This window comes from Saccopteryx bilineata, chromosome 8, assembly GCF_036850765.1.
Source record: "Saccopteryx bilineata isolate mSacBil1 chromosome 8, mSacBil1_pri_phased_curated, whole genome shotgun sequence".
Classification (NCBI taxonomy): Eukaryota; Metazoa; Chordata; class Mammalia; order Chiroptera; family Emballonuridae; genus Saccopteryx; species Saccopteryx bilineata.
In genome coordinates this window covers 2,314,649-2,331,279 of record NC_089497.1, presented here as the reverse complement: position 1 = coordinate 2,331,279, position 16,631 = coordinate 2,314,649, and the positions used below count along the sequence as shown (strand labels likewise).

The window sequence follows — 16,631 nt, the reverse complement described above, 5'->3', positions numbered from 1 at the left end:
AAACTATTAATTTTATTGACAACAATAGTATGTATTTGAGGCTCCTCCTTGCCACAGAACCTTGCCAAGGTTGGGTAGTATCTTGCAGATTTTTTTTTCCATCTTGCCCAGTCTCATGGCTTCGATACAATCTGAGGCAAATCATTAGAATCCTGAGCCTCAGCTTCCCGATCCGTGAAATTAACTCACGGTCTAGAGTTCAGAGATGCAGTCACCGGTCAGAAACACTAGACGGATTCCAGCATCTGCTTCGAGTTCCGTATTTACCGAGTGGTTCAAATGAGAAAGGACTGAGGTGAAGCTGGGCTCCCCCCACCCCTACCAAGAAGGACGAAGGGATGACTGTCCCAGAGCATCTCCGTGGTGACATCGTGATTGTCCAGATTGTCCCAGTATTGATCAGACTGATAGATTCCCGTTCAGCAATTTAGGGAGGGCTGTGAGTAACAGAGAAAAATTCATATTTACGAACTGAATAAATCTTGCTAAACTGCATGCAAAGATCTTTGTTTTCTGTGCCTTTGATGTAGTTGTTGTTTGCTCTTACTGGTGTTTCTTAAGCACGTAGGTCAGAGCATGACACAGAGTAGGGGGCTCCATGGGAAACCTCTACTGAGTGCACACATAAGCTGAATGAAGCTACCTACCGCCCCGTACAAAGGGGTGCACACCCCGTACCGGCGAACCCTCCCCAGGACAAGTGTGAGAACAAGAGGCCTCTCGTTCTTGCCCCGTTCCGGCGACCGTGGCTGTGTCCCGTGGCGCAGCCCCGGTGAGACTGAGCGTCCTCTACTCAGCATCCACACTCTTCACCCCCGTGTTGGGTCCTCTCAGTTCCAACCGTAGTGACGGGTTGTATGCATAGGTCAACCCACAGAGCGCCGTGAGCTCCAGCTTCTTAGGGATAATCCATCGTGGCTCCTGCGTACCACCTAGACGCCCAGCTCACGGGGAGCGGGAGGGGTGGTGGGTATATTCTATGACGTAGCGCACAGTGGAAAACGGAGATCGACTCACCTAGGAAACACGATGTGGTCGTTCAGTACCTGGGCGCTGAGGCCACCCCCCCCCCCCGTTCACATCTGGGGTTTCACAGGGAATAGCGGCGTCCGTCAGCCAGAACAAATGACGTCATCCCGCTGTGTTTGGCGGTCTCAGCGGTGAGGCACAGAGAGTTGTCCCCTCTATAGGATTGGCGGGTGGAGTAAATGAGTTAAAACACGTGTAGACACAAGAAGAGTAACAATATTAACCTGTTTTTGATCATTGTGGTTACGAGTAATAATCATCTCTTTGAAAATTTGCTCTGTGGCTCAAAACCAAATGTATAGTCATCCCAGGTCATCCTTACACGGGCTCTAGGGGCTGTGTTCTTGTTATCCCCGCCTCACGAATAGAAAGGTGTGGACGCTGAGAAAGTTGGCGGAGTGCCCTGACGTCACGGAGCTCAGGCATGCTGGGACCCGGTTCTCAATGCCAGTCTGTCTGAAATACGCTCTCACGGAGGAATTTTTCTTACCAGATTTGAAACAGCTGCATTCTTCTGGACATTCTCATTTCTGAGAGCTGAGTTCTAGCCTCTTCTTAGCCACACTCGCAACCTTGGAATACTTAAAAAAAAACACAACTAACTTTGAATACATGTGACTATTTAAACATCTGTCTATTGGTCTGAGAAGCAACAATTTCTGAAGACTCTCACTGTCCCTTAGAGTGATGGCACCATGGTCGAACTCACCAATCCCTGTGTTTCTCCTACTGGGCTTTTAGCAAAGTCCATCCGTCAACTCAATACTTAAGTGCAATCTAGTAGCTAGAAAGTGGCAGATGATGACCAAAATGGACAGTCGGCATTTCGTCTTAGACTTACAAATCTTGTAATCTCAGGGAAACAAAAAAAACACAACATGTTTCCTTGGGAGATCAAACCGTAAACATTTCAGGATTCATAATCAACCGTACGTGGGAGTGACAGGCACCCCACCTGACAGTGACTCTACACCCCCGTGGAAGTCTCCTGACCCCAGCAGTCAGCAACACCCTTCGTCAGTAAAGTGACTGGTTGACCGGCTGCCCCGCGAGTGGCCAGCACCCTTCTCGTCACAGTGACAGGCCAGACATGTAAACCCTTTCAGACACCCCAGCCAACAAAACCGTGAAAACCGAAAAGCAATCTATGTACTGGCCCGCCCACAGCTACGCTCCTGGTGAGTGTCATTTGCTAGGTCGTATTGGACAGGTCATTTTTAGAGCCTTTATATTTATCTTGCTCTCATTAAAACACGCTATGAAGCCCTGGCCGGTTGGCTCAGCGGTAGAGCGTCGGCCTAGCGTGCGGAGGACCCGGGTTCGATTCCCGGCCAGGGCACACAGGAGAAGCGCCCATTTGCTTCTCCACCCCTCCGCCTCGCTTTCCCTCTCTGTGTCTCTCTTCCCCTCCTGCAGCCAAGGCTCCATTGGAGCAAAGATGGCCCGGGCGCTGGGGATGGCTCTGTGGCCTCTGCCCCAGGCGCTAGATTGGCTCTGGTCACAACATGGCGACGCCCAGGATGGGCAGAGCATCGCCCCCTGGTGGGCAGAGCATCGCCCCTGGTGGGCGTGCCGGGTGGATCCCAGTCGGGCGCATGCGGGAGTCTGTCTGACTGTCTCTCCCTGTTTCCAGCTTCAGAAAAATGAAAAAAAAAAAAAAAAAGAAAAAAAAATTAAAAAAAAAAAAAACACGCTATGAAATGTTCTGTGAGACTTCTTCCAGGTGAATGGGCAGTGATATCTGTTAACAGGGTCCTTCACCGACGAGAGACTTCGTGAGCTGATGCCACACGTGGCCATGAAGGGGCAGCACGCTCTCGTGTGTGCCCGGGGCTTATACAGGAAGCACGTGAAGTGTCAGCTGCGATGGCAGGGGTTTGCAGAAGGGTCACGCTGATGTTTGAAGGTCATATTTTTTTCCCCTCGACAGGTTAATTATGTACGGCTTCGTGAAAGCGATGGTCTCTGCTGGCCAGCTGAGAAAGGGCGACTTCCATTTCACCGACTGCCTGTACTTTGGCTCGCTGATGTCCGCGACCGATCCAGGTAAACGGCTCAGACGATATGCTTTTTTTTTTTTTTTTTTTTCATTTTAGGCCTCAAACATTTAAATAGAATGTTTAATGTTTTTATGCCTGTTCACTTGTTGTTGACACACCTTGTCAGCGGTGACAAAATAAATAAAGAAGAGGGTGAATATTTAAATACCTCTCACCAAATGGCGCTGCGAGCGACTTCTGTCGTGGGAACACTCTTGACATTTTATTACAGCTTATTTCTCTAGAAGAGATAGCTGTTCTGAGCTACAATCTCCTCCCAAACAAGAGCTGTTGAATCACATGGTTAAAAATTGTGGGACTTTTCAAACATGTTGAGAATATAGAGAATTAAAAAAAAAAAAAGTCTCCGACTCTTCAGCAGTTATCCAATTTGGCCAATGTCCTTATCTGTACCCACCCGCCCGCCCTCTGCTTGTCATCAGGATTATTAGTTTGTGTAACCCTTTGTACAGATTCAGACCCAAACAAGGGCTTCCTGTTACTGTTGATGGACGTGGCTTTTGAGCCTCTTCTGAGGTGTATGCTCTCCATCTTCTTCTTTCTGCTCGCTTGTCTGTTGGGGGACGCGGGGAAGAAGAGGCCGTTTATCTTGCGGTTGAATTGAACATGGTTCCTTCTTTGTTCCTCTAGCCTCCGTATTTCTTGTAAACGGATGGCTGCCTCCAGAGACTTCGTTAGATTCAGGTTGGCTGGTTTGTTCATTCGTTGGCCAGAGCGCCTCCCTGGTGGAGCCGTCCACCTCTGTGAGGTCACACACCAGGACGCACATAGCAATGAATGACCGGGCAGTCAGACTGGTCCTGGAGCACAGTCCACCAGAGCGAGATCTGTCCCTTCCCTGTTGTACTGGGAGAGAATGCTCTCCGGAGGGCGTTGGGAGGAACCGATTCCAGGACTCTGGCTTCTGTGGGGTGAACTGCAAGAGGGAGAAGGTTGGAAGGAACTGGGTTTTCACTCCGGCGTAGACGCTGTCAGGACGCGGGAGTCGTTGGGCGTTTTCATCAGTCTTATCTGGAAGGAAGGAAGACCGGGTGGAGCCAAAAGCCAGCACTGGTGAAGGTCTCGCTGCCGCATGTAAACCCAGGATGGCGGGGAGGATTGGTCGGTTTTGTTTTGTGTTTGGGCGTGATGACATCAAAACGCCGTGGTCACAAAGGACCTTGTCTGGTGTTGTTCCCTGAAGTCGTTTCTGTTCGACGGGAGAACCCCGTGGCCCAGGACAGCTCCTCGATGTCACTGAGGGTGCCCTTCTCACCAACAGTATTGTCACCCGGTGGTGGCTTGTTAACAGGTGGCATCTCAGGCCTGCTGAGTCAGTCTCTGGGAGCTAACAACATCCTGAGTGATCGACATGCCCGTGAACGTTTGGGAAGCTCTGCGTTTTACAGCTCCCCACTGTTGCAGATGGTTTTATTCTCCATGGATGGTTACTGCTTGTTCCAGTATTTATTCGGGCTTATAAACTAGAGGTGTGCTAGTTCTCTCCTACCCTTTGCATTTATTAGCTGGTACTCTCTCATAAAGTGGCTGTTTTTGTAATCAACCACTCGAGTGCCTGAGATAGTTGTACAGAAGAGCAGGATACATGATTGATACTCTCCCTTGATTTACTACTTTTCAAAGTAATGAGTTGTTTTCCTGACCCGTTCCACATATGACCAAAGAAATTTTTTTTAAGTATCATATCAACACGTGGGTTTTAACCAGTGGTAGGATTCAAATAATTTAACAACCGGTTTTCTGCCCTGACAATTTTAAGTATAAAAACACAATATACCAAAAAGTAGTTTATTAATTCATGCATATTTGATAATACTTAAGTAAAAACAATAAAAGAGGTATAGAAAGCTAGATTATGTTGCAAGAAAGAGTTTTAAAATATGAATGAAAAAAATTATGTATTCAATAATACCTGATAAAAAACAGTAAAACTATTATTTAAGATATTTCCATATTCCTTCTTGATTGACGTCCTCACTTGCATTTTTTTTTCACCTATGGACAGAATGGACATTTCCACAAGCGCTTAGAACACACTATTGTGCAGATGAACGTTAAAAAAAGAGTAAAGAATGTAAAGTTGTGATTTCCACATTGACAAATCACATTTTCACCCGAGAGAACCCTGATGACAAGGACCATTTTAACAGCCGGTTCGCCAAACTCAACCAAAAATGAGGTATCGTTTCTGCCAAACCGGTGCAAAATGGCTGAATCCCACCCCTGGTTTTAACATAATTAACACGTTTCAATCAACTGATGTCATTAGGATCACACTTTCCATCTCTGACAACTGGGAGGCCCTTCGAGTTTCTCCTGTGTTCTCTTGTTGTGACCCCGTGGTCTTCCGTGGCCTCCCCGTGTTGTGGTCATCGTGACCCCTGTGGTCTTCCGTGGCCTCCCCGTGTTGTGGTCATCGTGACCCCCATGGTCTTCCGTGGCCTCCCCGTGTTATGGTCATTGTGACCCCCATGGTCTTCCGTGGCCTCCCCGTGTTGTGGTCATCGTGACCCCCGTGGTCTTCCGTGGCCTCCCCGTGTTGTGGTCATCGTGACCCCCGTGGTCTTCCGTGGCCTCCCCGTGTGTGGTCGGACTATCTTGTTGCTTTCTCTACCTTGACTTGGAACCAGCCATTTCTCCAAGGAGCCTTGGCTCTCTCTGAGAAAGAACTCTATAGGGGTGGACCAACGTAGGTTCACAATTGTGAGCACACAAAATCCAGAGTTCATTCTGGTAGTATTATTTATTCATTATTGCTTTATTTTCCATATGAACAACTGTGAACCTACTCCTGGGCTTAGCCCAAACTTTGGGCACTAAGTATTTTCGTTGCAACTAGGTTGGTCCTTGTGTCTAGTTATTTTTGTTTGGAGTAATAATATCATAGCTTCACATTAATATTTTCAGTTCAAATTTACTTAACTGCCTTGAATTCTTGCTCGCATTTTAATTTTTCCTGCCTACTGTTTTACTTTTTCTTCCTCCTACTACATTAACACAATTTTTTACTTGCTTCAAATACCTGTGTTCGAAATTATAATACACATATTATTACTAAAAATATTATTAACTCCTTAAGATTGCAGGATGGTTTTTGATTTTTATTTTTTGGGTTTTTTTTTTAACTTTTTGAATATATTCCACTATGGATACCTAGTTTAAAAGGACCATATTTTAAGAGCTCTTAAAATAATTCCTCTATGTGGTTAAGTCACAATAAATCAAGATCATTTATTTCATGTTTCCTTTTCCATTTTGTTTTAAAATTAGAGGAAAGACCTAACAAAATCCAAACATGAAACCCATACAACAAAACAAGAAAAATCTACCTCCTGTGTGGTCCCCTTCACCCTGATGTTTTTCAACCATTTTGGCCAGTTTTCAATTATGTACTCTTCTCATTTTGAATCTAAGCAAATGCAGAAGACGTGCACACACATTGTGCTCTGACACTTGGTCACCTTGCTGTCCTTCCATTCAGAGTGTCTGGGAGAGCACACCAGAGCTGCTTCAACCCGTCACCTGCTGACAGACCTCTGGGGTCCTTCTTGTTTTTTTTGTTTTGTTTTGTTTTGTTTGCAATTATGAATGGGGTTGCAATGAATAGCTTTTCACTATTATTATTATTTTGGCCAGTGTCTCTTTGAAATAGATTTCCAGAAACAGGTTAAAAGGTCGATGTGTGTCATTTACCTAGATGTCGAATGCTCTCCATGAGGTTTGCATCACTTTGCATTCACGCTGGCCACATGGAACAATAGTTCCCGCTCCTCGTAGCCTGATGGAGACTTCTGCCACAGTCATGGTGTTAACCCGTCTGATAGGCAAGGTTTTATCTCTCCTCAGGCTTGACTGAGTCGTTCTCTTCCTGTGAGTAAGATGGCACAGTTGTTCACAGATCGAGAGGGCATAGGCACTTTTTTCCCCCTCTAAAAACCAATTGTTTATGAGATGCCTTTTCTCTGTGGAGATGTCGGTCGTTTATTTTTCAAGATTTAGAAGCTCTTAACATATTAGGGAGAGTAACCCTTTGTCTGGAATATAAGTTACCCATGTTTCTTCTAGTTTTCACCTGTTTTATTTTGCTTCTAGTATGGAGAAAGAAAGAAAATTTAATTTTTCTTATAGTAGGGAGGAAGAAAAGAATTTTTTTTAATATGTGATGTTAACCTATTGTATTTCCTGCAAGTGGATGAAATCAAAGTAGGTCTCGGGTCTGGAACCCCTGGGGCGGATTAGAGGCTCTGAGCCCCCGTGGGTGTACAAGGGTAGACTGCCCCGTCCCCGGCGGGAGGGGGATGGCCAGGCCACTGAGTCAGCCCTGGAAGATTCCCCACCATGCTCTCACAGCCCAGGGACACGCAATGGTCCCTCCGCAGCCACAGCGGCATGGAGACTCAAGACAAAATATTTCCAAACCCATCAGTGATGTCCAGTTAGTGAGGGCTCTTTTGTGCCATAGAAGGACCATCTGCTTTTCCTGGCGAGGTCCCCATTTCTAGTCCCTCTACCCAAATCCACATGTGGACAGCGTGACAGTCCACTGTGTCCTGGTCCCCCTGCCGAAGGCCGCGTCTGTCGAGCTCTGCTGAGCGAGGCAGCCGGCTCCGAGCACCGTGGCGTACACGCTTCATCCCCACTGTAGCTGGCGACGCCTTCCTCTCCAGGTTATGTTTGCACGGCCTGAAAACTGACTGAAATGGGAAAATAAAATAAAATAAAATCTAACCCAGGGAGATGGTTACGTATCTACATGGCATCCAACCACTGAGCTAACTGAACTTTTTTAAAAGGCAGAGTGGGTTCCCAGCCAGAAAAGAGCATCTGGGGACCGAGACCTCTTTCTGAGCCTGACAGAGGATGGCTGGGCCACCCTGGGGACCGAGGCTTCTTTCTGAGCCTGACAGAGGGTGGCTGGGCCGCCCTGGGGACCGAGGCTTCTTTCTGAGCCTGACGGAGGGTGGCTGGGCCGCCCTGGGGACCGAGGCTTCTTTCTGAGCCTGACGGAGGGTGGCTGGGCCGCCCTGGGCCCGACCAGCTGCGCTGGATGCTCTGGGTTCTTGGACGCGGAAGATAATGGGTCCCTATGCGTCTAACGCCTTCATTTTACAGATGAAGAAACTGACATTTCAACCCCAAGCCTTTCATCCAGCTGGGGCTCTGACCCCGACTGAGCAGATGTCAGAGGTGGTTCCAGCCAGCAGAGACCCGCACAGGGACGGGGACGCTTCCACACCCGCGTGGGCAGCGAGCACGTTGCTACCCGGCCTCCTCTCTGCTTCCACACCCCGCGTGGGCGGCGAGCACGTTGCTACCCAGCCTCCTCTCTGCTTCCACACCCCGCGTGGGCGGCCTCCTCTCTGCTTCCACACCCCCGTGGGCGGCGAGCGCGTTCCTACCCAGCCTCTTCTCTGCTTCCATATCTGCGTGGGCATCAAGTGCATTGCTACCCGGCCTACTCTCCGCTTCCACACCCGCGTGGGCAGCAAGTGCATTGCTACCCGGCCTCCTCTCTGCTTCCACACCCGCGTGGACGGCGAGCGGCGTTGCTACCCAGCCTCCTCTCTGCTTCCACACCCGCGTGGGCAGCGAGCGCGTTGCTACCCGGCCTCCTCTCTGCTTCCACACCCCGCGTGGGCGGCGAGCACGTTGCTACCCGGCCTCCTCTCTGCTTCCACACCCCGCGTGGGCGGCGAGCACGTTGCTACCCAGCCTCCTCTCTGCTTCCACACCCGCGTGGGCAGTGAGCACGTTGCTACCCGGCCTCCTCTCTGCTTCCACACCCCCGTGGGCGGCGAGCGCGTTCCTACCCAGCCTCTTCTCTGCTTCCACACCTGCGTGGGCATCAAGTGCATTGCTACCCGGCCTACTCTCCGCTTCCACACCCGCGTGGGCAGCAAGTGCATTGCTACCCGGCCTCCTCTCTGCTTCCACACCCGCGTGGGCGGCGAGCGGCGTTGCTACCCGGCCTCCTCTCTGCTTCCACACCCGCGTGGGCAGTGAGCACGTTGCTACCCGGCCTCCTCTCTGCTTCCACACCCCGCGTGGGCGGCGAGCACGTTGCTACCCGGCCTCCTCTCTGCTTCCACACCCGCGTGGGCGGCGAGCACGTTGCTACCCGGCCTCCTCTCTGCTTCCACACCCGCGTGGGCGGCGAGCACGTTGCTACCCGGCCTCCTCTCTGCTTCCACACCCGCGTGGGCGGTGAGCGCGTTGCTACCCGGCCTCCTCTCTGCTTCCACACCCGCGTGGGCGGTGAGCGCGTTGCTACCCGGCCTCCTCTCTGCTTCCACACCCGCGTGGGCGGTGAGCGCGTTGCTACCCGGCCTCCTCTCTGCTTCCACACCCGCGTGGGCGGTGAGCACGTTGCTACCCGGCCTCCTCTCTGCTTCCACACCCGCGTGGGCAGTGAGCGCGTTGCTACCCGGCCTCCTCTCTGCTTCCACACCGGCGTGGGCAGTGAGCACGTTGCTACCCGGCCTCCTCTCTGCTTCCACACCCGCGTGGGCGGTGAGCACGTTGCTACCCGGCCTCCTCTCTGCTTCCACACCCGCGTGGGCGGTGAGCGCGTTGCTACCCGGCCTCCTCTCTGCTTCCACACCCGCGTGGGCAGTGAGCGCGTTGCTACCCAGCCTCCTTCTGCTACACGGGTGCAAGCGATGACCTCCGACCTTGAAACGCCCGGCTCATCTTCGCCCGCAGTGACTCATTCATTGCCTGAGTGATGGTGACTCACTAAGTTTGTGAGGGGAACCTTTGCCCGAGGGCTGCCGGCTCTTGGTTTGCAGAAGACACTGCTGGAGCAAAGCATGGAGCATGAACAGGGATCTCGCTTCGACTCTGAAACGTTCTTAAAAATGAATCCTTTCCCAGTGGAGCCTTAGCTGATCTCGGCTAGATGCAACTTTAACTCTTGGTATTTTTTCTCTGGTAGATTTGTCCATCTCCCGCTCCCTGCCTGTTTCAGACTCCCCTCAGCCCACCTCCAGGTCGCCCCCCGTTGGGATGGTTTGACTAGTATTTGATCGACTTCATGTCCTCTGTTCACGCAGGAAGATCTTGCTGATGATGTAACAATCAGCAGCAACACTTAACAGGGAGTGGAGAGCTATAGGGAGCTCTCGCCCCCCAATAAAACAACAACTGTGTATGGTACATGGCAGGATGGCGAAAGAGAGAAGTACTTAGCGGGTTTAACCAGTGAGCCCGCTCATCTGCAGGTGTGTTGCGACCGGGGAAGGCAGGGAGAGAGGGGAGAGGACAGGAAAGCTCAACAGGACAGCTATAGCATAAAAGCCCAATGCCTGGTTAATATTCCTCGTGTTACAAATGGCCAGACACCCTCTGGGAGCCCTCGGACCCCTTGCTAGCCCCTGTCTCTGCCGTCATTGGTAAGTGTAGACTGAGATAATGATTTTTACCAAGACATCTGAAACGTCCCTTTCTGCCAGGTAGGCGAGATAGAGAGAGGTCTTCCAGGTGTGTGACAGCAGTTGGCCACCCCAGGGTAGCCGGGTGTTGTTGTTCCTTAAACACACCTGTCTTGTCGCTGCCCCGGGTAGGTGAGATAGAGAGAAGGGTCTCCCAGGTGTGTGACAGCAGTTGGCCATCCCAGGGTAGCCGAGTGTTGTTGTTCCTTAAACACACCTGTCTTGTCGCTGCCCCGGGTAGGTGAGATAGAGAGAAGGGTCTTCCAGGTGTGTGACAGCAGTTGGCCACCCCAGGGTAGCCGGGTGTTGTTGTTCCTTAAACACACCTGTCTTGTCGCTGCCCCGGGTAGGTGAGATAGAGAGAAGGGTCTCCCAGGTGTGTGACAGCAGTTGGCCATCCCAGGGTAGCCGAGTGTTGTTGTTCCTTAAACACACCTCTCTTGTCGCTGCCCCGGGGCATTTGCACCTGTTGTTCCTCCTCTTTTGCCTTCCCCGGGCCTTTGCCCAACTGTCCCCTCCAGGAGACCTCTCCTAGTTGTGCTCTCCGACACCGCACCCCTGCTTCTGCCACACCATCACCCCCAAACCGCAGTGCTTGCCGTCCCCTGTCCTGGTCCTCGTCCGCTGTCCCCTGGTTTCCTTAGCCTTTGTCCCCGTGAAGGAGGAGCCGTGGGTCACTCGTTCTGTCCCCTCCATCCTTCCCCTCTTGTGTTTCTAGCATCCGGAAGAGTATGTTTTCAGTAACAGTTGTTAAATTGATGAATTAGTAAGTTTGCGGAAGACACTGCTAGAGCCAAGTGTGGAGCGTGCACAGGGGTCTCGCTTCGACTCTGAAATGTGCAGCAGTTGGGCGCCCTCTGCCCCGGTCGCCCCCAGCGGTTAGGAGCGGCACGGCCCGGGGCCAGCATGGAACGCCCACGGGGGCTGACCCCCCAGCGCGGGGCTTAGCGAGCGGCACGGCCCGGGACCAGCGTGGAACACCCACGGGGGCTGACCCCCCAGCGCGGGGCTGAGCGAGCGGCACGGCCCGGGGCCAGCGTGGAACGCCCACGGGGGCTGAGCGAGCGGCACGGCCCGGGGCCAGCATGGAACGCCCACGGGGGCTGACCCCCCAGCGCGGGGCTTAGCGAGCGGCACGGCCCGGGACCAGCGTGGAACGCCCACGGGGGCTGAGCGAGCGGCACGGCCTGGGACCAGCGTGGAACACCCACGGGGGCTGAGCGAGCGGCACGGCCCGGGACCAGCGTGGAACACCCACGGGGGCTGAGCGAGCGGCACGGCCCGGGACCAGCGTGGAACGCCCACGGGGGCTGAGCGAGCGGCACGGCCCGGGGCCAGCGTGGAACGCCCACGGGGGCTGAGCGAGCGGCACGGCCCGGGGCCAGCGTGGAACGCCCGTGGGGGCTGAGCGAGCGGCACGGCCCGGGGCCAGCGTGGAACGCCCGTGGGGGCTGAGCGAGCGGCACGGCCTGGGACCAGCGTGGAACGCCCACGGGGGCTGAGCGAGCGGCACGGCCCGGGGCCAGCGTGGAACGCCCGTGGGGGCTGAGCGAGCGGCACGGCCTGGGACCAGCGTGGAACGCCCGTGGGGGCTGAGCGAGCGGCACGGCCCGGGGCCAGCGTGGAACGCCCACGGGGGCTGAGCGAGCGGCACGGCCCGGGGCCAGCGTGGAACGCCCGTGGGGGCTGAGCGAGCGGCACGGCCCGGGGCCAGCGTGGAACGCCCACGGGGGCTGAGCGAGCGGCACGGCCCGGGGCCAGCGTGGAACGCCCGTGGGGGCTGAGCGAGCGGCACGGCCCGGGGCCAGCGTGGAACACCCACGGGGGCTGAGCGAGCGGCACGGCCCGGGGCCAGCGTGGAACGCCCGTGGGGGCTGAGCGAGCAGCAGTCTCGGTTTTTACCCTCTGAAAAAGGGTCTATTCCACTTAAACAAAAGCATGTACGTTTCTTCTCGTCTGCACAGCCCACGTGTCTGTCTCCCTGGTCACCTGGGCGGTCAGTGGCTTCCCGCCATGGAGTACAGCCCAAGTCGTTGTACCAGGAAACGTGTTGGGTTTTTTTTCTCTTTTCTGGGTTTGTTGTGTTTTGTTTTTTAGTTTGGGGAATGTCCAAAATAGGAGCTTCCTTCAGGAAGGGCACCGCACATCCCATTAGGTGTTAATTGCCCGGAAGATGCTGTAAACGCACCCTGGCATTTACAGAACAGGTGTTTCCTCCGGGTCTCGGGGAAGCTCCTCCCTAGGGCCCTGTGGGCTGTGCGTCTTCTCGCCTCCTCAGTCTCCCCGCTTCCTACGCGGATGAAGACATCCTGGTTTTACTGGTGCAGCTGCACGGGGACTCGGATCAGCTCCCTCCTTTGAACCCCACAAGTGTCAGCCCATCCGCTGCAACTGCAAAGCAGTTCTCCCTACAAGACCTGCCCTGGTTTCTCTCTCCCTTTTTTTTTTTTTTGTTTTAGACCTTATTTATTGACTTTTAGAGAGAGAGACAGGATGAAAGAGAGGGAGAGAGAGAAAGGGGGGGGAGAAGCAGGAAGCATCAACTCATTGTAGTTGCTTTCTGTCTGTGCCTTGACCGGGCAAGCCCAGGGTTTTGAACCGGCGACCTCAGCGTTCCAGGTCGACGCTCTATCCACTGTGCCACCACAGGTCAGGCTCCCTAGTTTCTATCGAGGAAATCGATCCAGGTTGTCCTGATTCAAGTAACCTCAGACAGGACTCACTGGTGTGTTGGCTCATCCAGTGTGGCGGCCACATGCCACAGGTGGCCAGTTGACAGGTGGTCAGTGGACAGGTGGCCAGGCCACACTGATGGGCTGTGAGCATATATATAACTCACCCTAGATCTCAAAGACTGAATATGGAAAATATGTCTATCTTGTTGATAAGTTTATATCGATTATATTCTGAAAGTATAATATTTATTTGATACCGAGTTAAATAAAATACACTATGAAAAGGAATGATCATTTCTTTTTACTTTTTTATGTGGTGACTAGAAAAATTTTAAATTACATGTGCAGCTTAAATGATATATTTTTGGATTGTGCTGCTATGGAGAAATATAGATATGGAACTGTTGTAAGTCAAAAAATATAATGCTTTCTTTACAGCTTTACTGAGATATTATTTATTATTAACAAGAGAGAGGAAGGGAGAGAGATGAGAAGCATCAACCCATCGATGCGGCTCCTCGGTTGTCCATTGATTGCTTCTCATACGTGCCTGGACTGGGAGGGGGGGCTCCAGCCAAGCCAGCGCCCCCACACTCAGGCTGGCAGCCACGGGGTTTCCAACCCGGGTCCTCGGTGTCCCAGGTCGACGCTCTATCCACTGTGCCACCACCCGTCAGGCTGAGATATGACTGATATATAACGTATGTAGTATAAGGTGTGCTGGGTGATGATTTGATACAGCCGTATGTTGTGAAATGATTACCACAATAAAGTCGGTTAACATCTCTATCCCTGCACACAATGACCTATTTTTAATGTGTGAAAAAAGTATGTAGAGTCAAGACCGACTCTCTTAACAACTTTCAGGTACATCATACAGGACCGTGGCTGCATTTGAACAGCTGTAGCTTACATCTCCAGAACTGACTCAGCTGGTAGCCGGAAGCTGGTGCCTGGGACTGCCACTCCCAGTGTCCCCGTCCCCGTCCTCATCCCACCAACCCCCCTTCTGCTCCCAGTGTCCCCGTCCCTGTCCTGCCAACCCCCTTCTGCTCCCAGTGTCCCTGTCCCCGTCCCGCCAACCCCCCTTCTGCTCCCAGTGTCCCCGTCCCCATCCCCGCCAACCCCCCTTCTGCTCCCAGTGTCCCCGTCCCCATCCCTGCCAACCCCCCTTCTGCTCCCAGTGTCCCCGTCCCCATCCCGCCAACCCCCCTTCTGCTCCCAGTGTCCCCGTCCCCATCCCCGCCAACCCCCCTTCTGCTCCCAGTGTCCCCGTCCCCATCCCCGCCAACCCCCCTTCTGCTCCCAGTGTCCCCGTCCCTGTCCTGCCAACCCCCTTCTGCTCCCAGTGTCCCCGTCCCTGTCCTGCCAACCCCCTTCTGCTCCCAGTGTCCCCGTCCCCGTCCCGCCAACCCCCTTCTGCTCCCAGTGTCCCCGTCCCCGTCCCGCCAACCCCCTTCTGCTCCCAGTGTCCCCGTCCCTATCCCACCAACCCCCCTTCTGCTCCCAGTGTCCCCGTCCCTGTCCTGCCAACCCCCTTCTGCTCCCAGTGTCCCCGTCCCCGTCCCGCCAACCCCCCTTCTGCTCCCAGTGTCCCTGTCCCCGTCCCGCCAACCCCCCTTCTGCTCTTTCCTTCTGTGAGTCAGGCTTTCCTGGGTTTCACACAGAACTACGACCCTCGACGGCAACAGCACAACAACTTAAAACGGGGACAACACACCGCCCAGTGATGGCACTTGGGGGAAAGCCAGGCACTGTCTTGTTACACGGTTAACCCGTGTCTGAAATTTTCTTTCTGAAGTCTCTTTTACAGCCTTGTAATATTTTTTTTCTCCGACACATCATAACACACGCACTAATTTACACCTGGGCTTCAGAAGCAGGGGCAAGGGGAGCGTATCTGTCTGACTTAAATGTCACGGACGTGCCTCTCCAACCCCGAGCGACTGCAGCCCTGGCTGGAGAGACGCAGAGAGAACAGGCTCCTGTCCGCGTCTCAGCCGACCCTTTCCCGTCGTGCAGCGTAAACAGCAAGATCTTCAAGCCCGGCCACCCCGGAGCTGTGTGTCCTCCTTTAAGGCCCATTACAGTTTTGTTTTATGTAACTTGTCCGAAACCCAGGAAACCTGACATTTATTCTACGTTGGCTCTGTTCCGAAGGATGTCGATGCCTTTGACGTCCCTAAATTGGGCAGACTCAATTTCAGAAACAAACATTTACCTAAAAGTGATGAATGGAGAGTTTGTGTAGCCCGTTGGGGGAAATACAGTCCGCGATGCTTTTCATCACGTGTAGCGTTTCAGACTCTAGTTGATGTAAATGATTAGTTTATATCTCCAGTTAAATGAGTCAAAATACACAGAGCGCTTAATGGGATTTATTTCTTTGTCATTATACACATTAGATAGTCTTTAACGGCTCTCTGCAAGACAGCATGTGCAGATGTCTCGAGAAAGCAGCAACAGGCTCGCTGAATTTTACAAAGTGCGTAGTGAATGTTTGTTGAATGAACAGAATAGTCATGGAATGTGGGTGAGGACCACTGTCCATGGTGCGGGACAAGCTTGTGTTTCAATCTTCATTCTTCCTGACCCGTTGGAGCCTCAGAGTCTTGATCTCTAAAACGAGATGATAAGACTCACTTTAGAATTTCCGTTTAAGGACTCAGTGAGAAGTGAGTGGTTGCCAATGTGGTGACGTTAGCGTGGCGTCTTCAACCTTTGTTCCCCGTGGAATGAATCTGCCTGGTTTTCGGATAGCTGCCTCTATGCAGCCACGTGCTGGGAGCCTTGACCTGCCCCCCCCACCGAGAAACAGCAGTGCTGAGCTTTCTCTGCCGTGAGCTCGCGAGCAGCCCCTGGGTACCAGCACAAGGTGTTTGCAGACGGAGGCCGGCTGGCTGTGGATCCTCACGGAAGGTTTGGGTCGTAGAGGTCTGGGGGTCCTGGTGCTGGGGAGGGGGAGTAGTTCACCTGCTTGACCCCCGTGAGTGAACCTGGTCACCTTGAGAACTGGGTGGGGGGGGCCGTCCAGGTGCCTGAGGGGGGCCCACCTGCTGCCGCCCTGACAGACCTCCTGCCCCTGAGTGCACTGAGATACGGAAGGACAGTCCGATGTCTGAAGCCCCAGTAAACGGCCAAAGAAACATAAAATCTCAGTACGACTTTCCAGCAGCCTGAGACGGGTAGATTTGTCTGAGCCAACAGAACACCCACCACACACACACACACACACACACACACACACACAGGCACACACACCACACACACACACACACCATATACACACACGCACACACACACACACCACATACACACACACCATATACACACACGCACCATATACACACACACACACACACACAGGCACACACACCACATACACACACACACACACACACACCACATACACACACACACCATATACACACACGCAC

General features: G+C 53.0%; 1 protein-coding gene across 1 annotated transcript in view; it reads left to right on the top strand.

The window, feature by feature from the left end:
• SLC9A9 (solute carrier family 9 member A9) overlaps window positions 1-16,631 on the top strand; it is a 471,491-nt gene that overhangs the window by 121,773 nt on the left and 333,087 nt on the right. Inside the window, exon 5 of the mRNA XM_066241551.1 lies at window positions 2,960-3,075. Coding sequence (XP_066097648.1) covers window positions 2,960-3,075 — 116 coding nt within the window. The remainder of the gene's footprint in view (window positions 1-2,959; window positions 3,076-16,631) is intronic.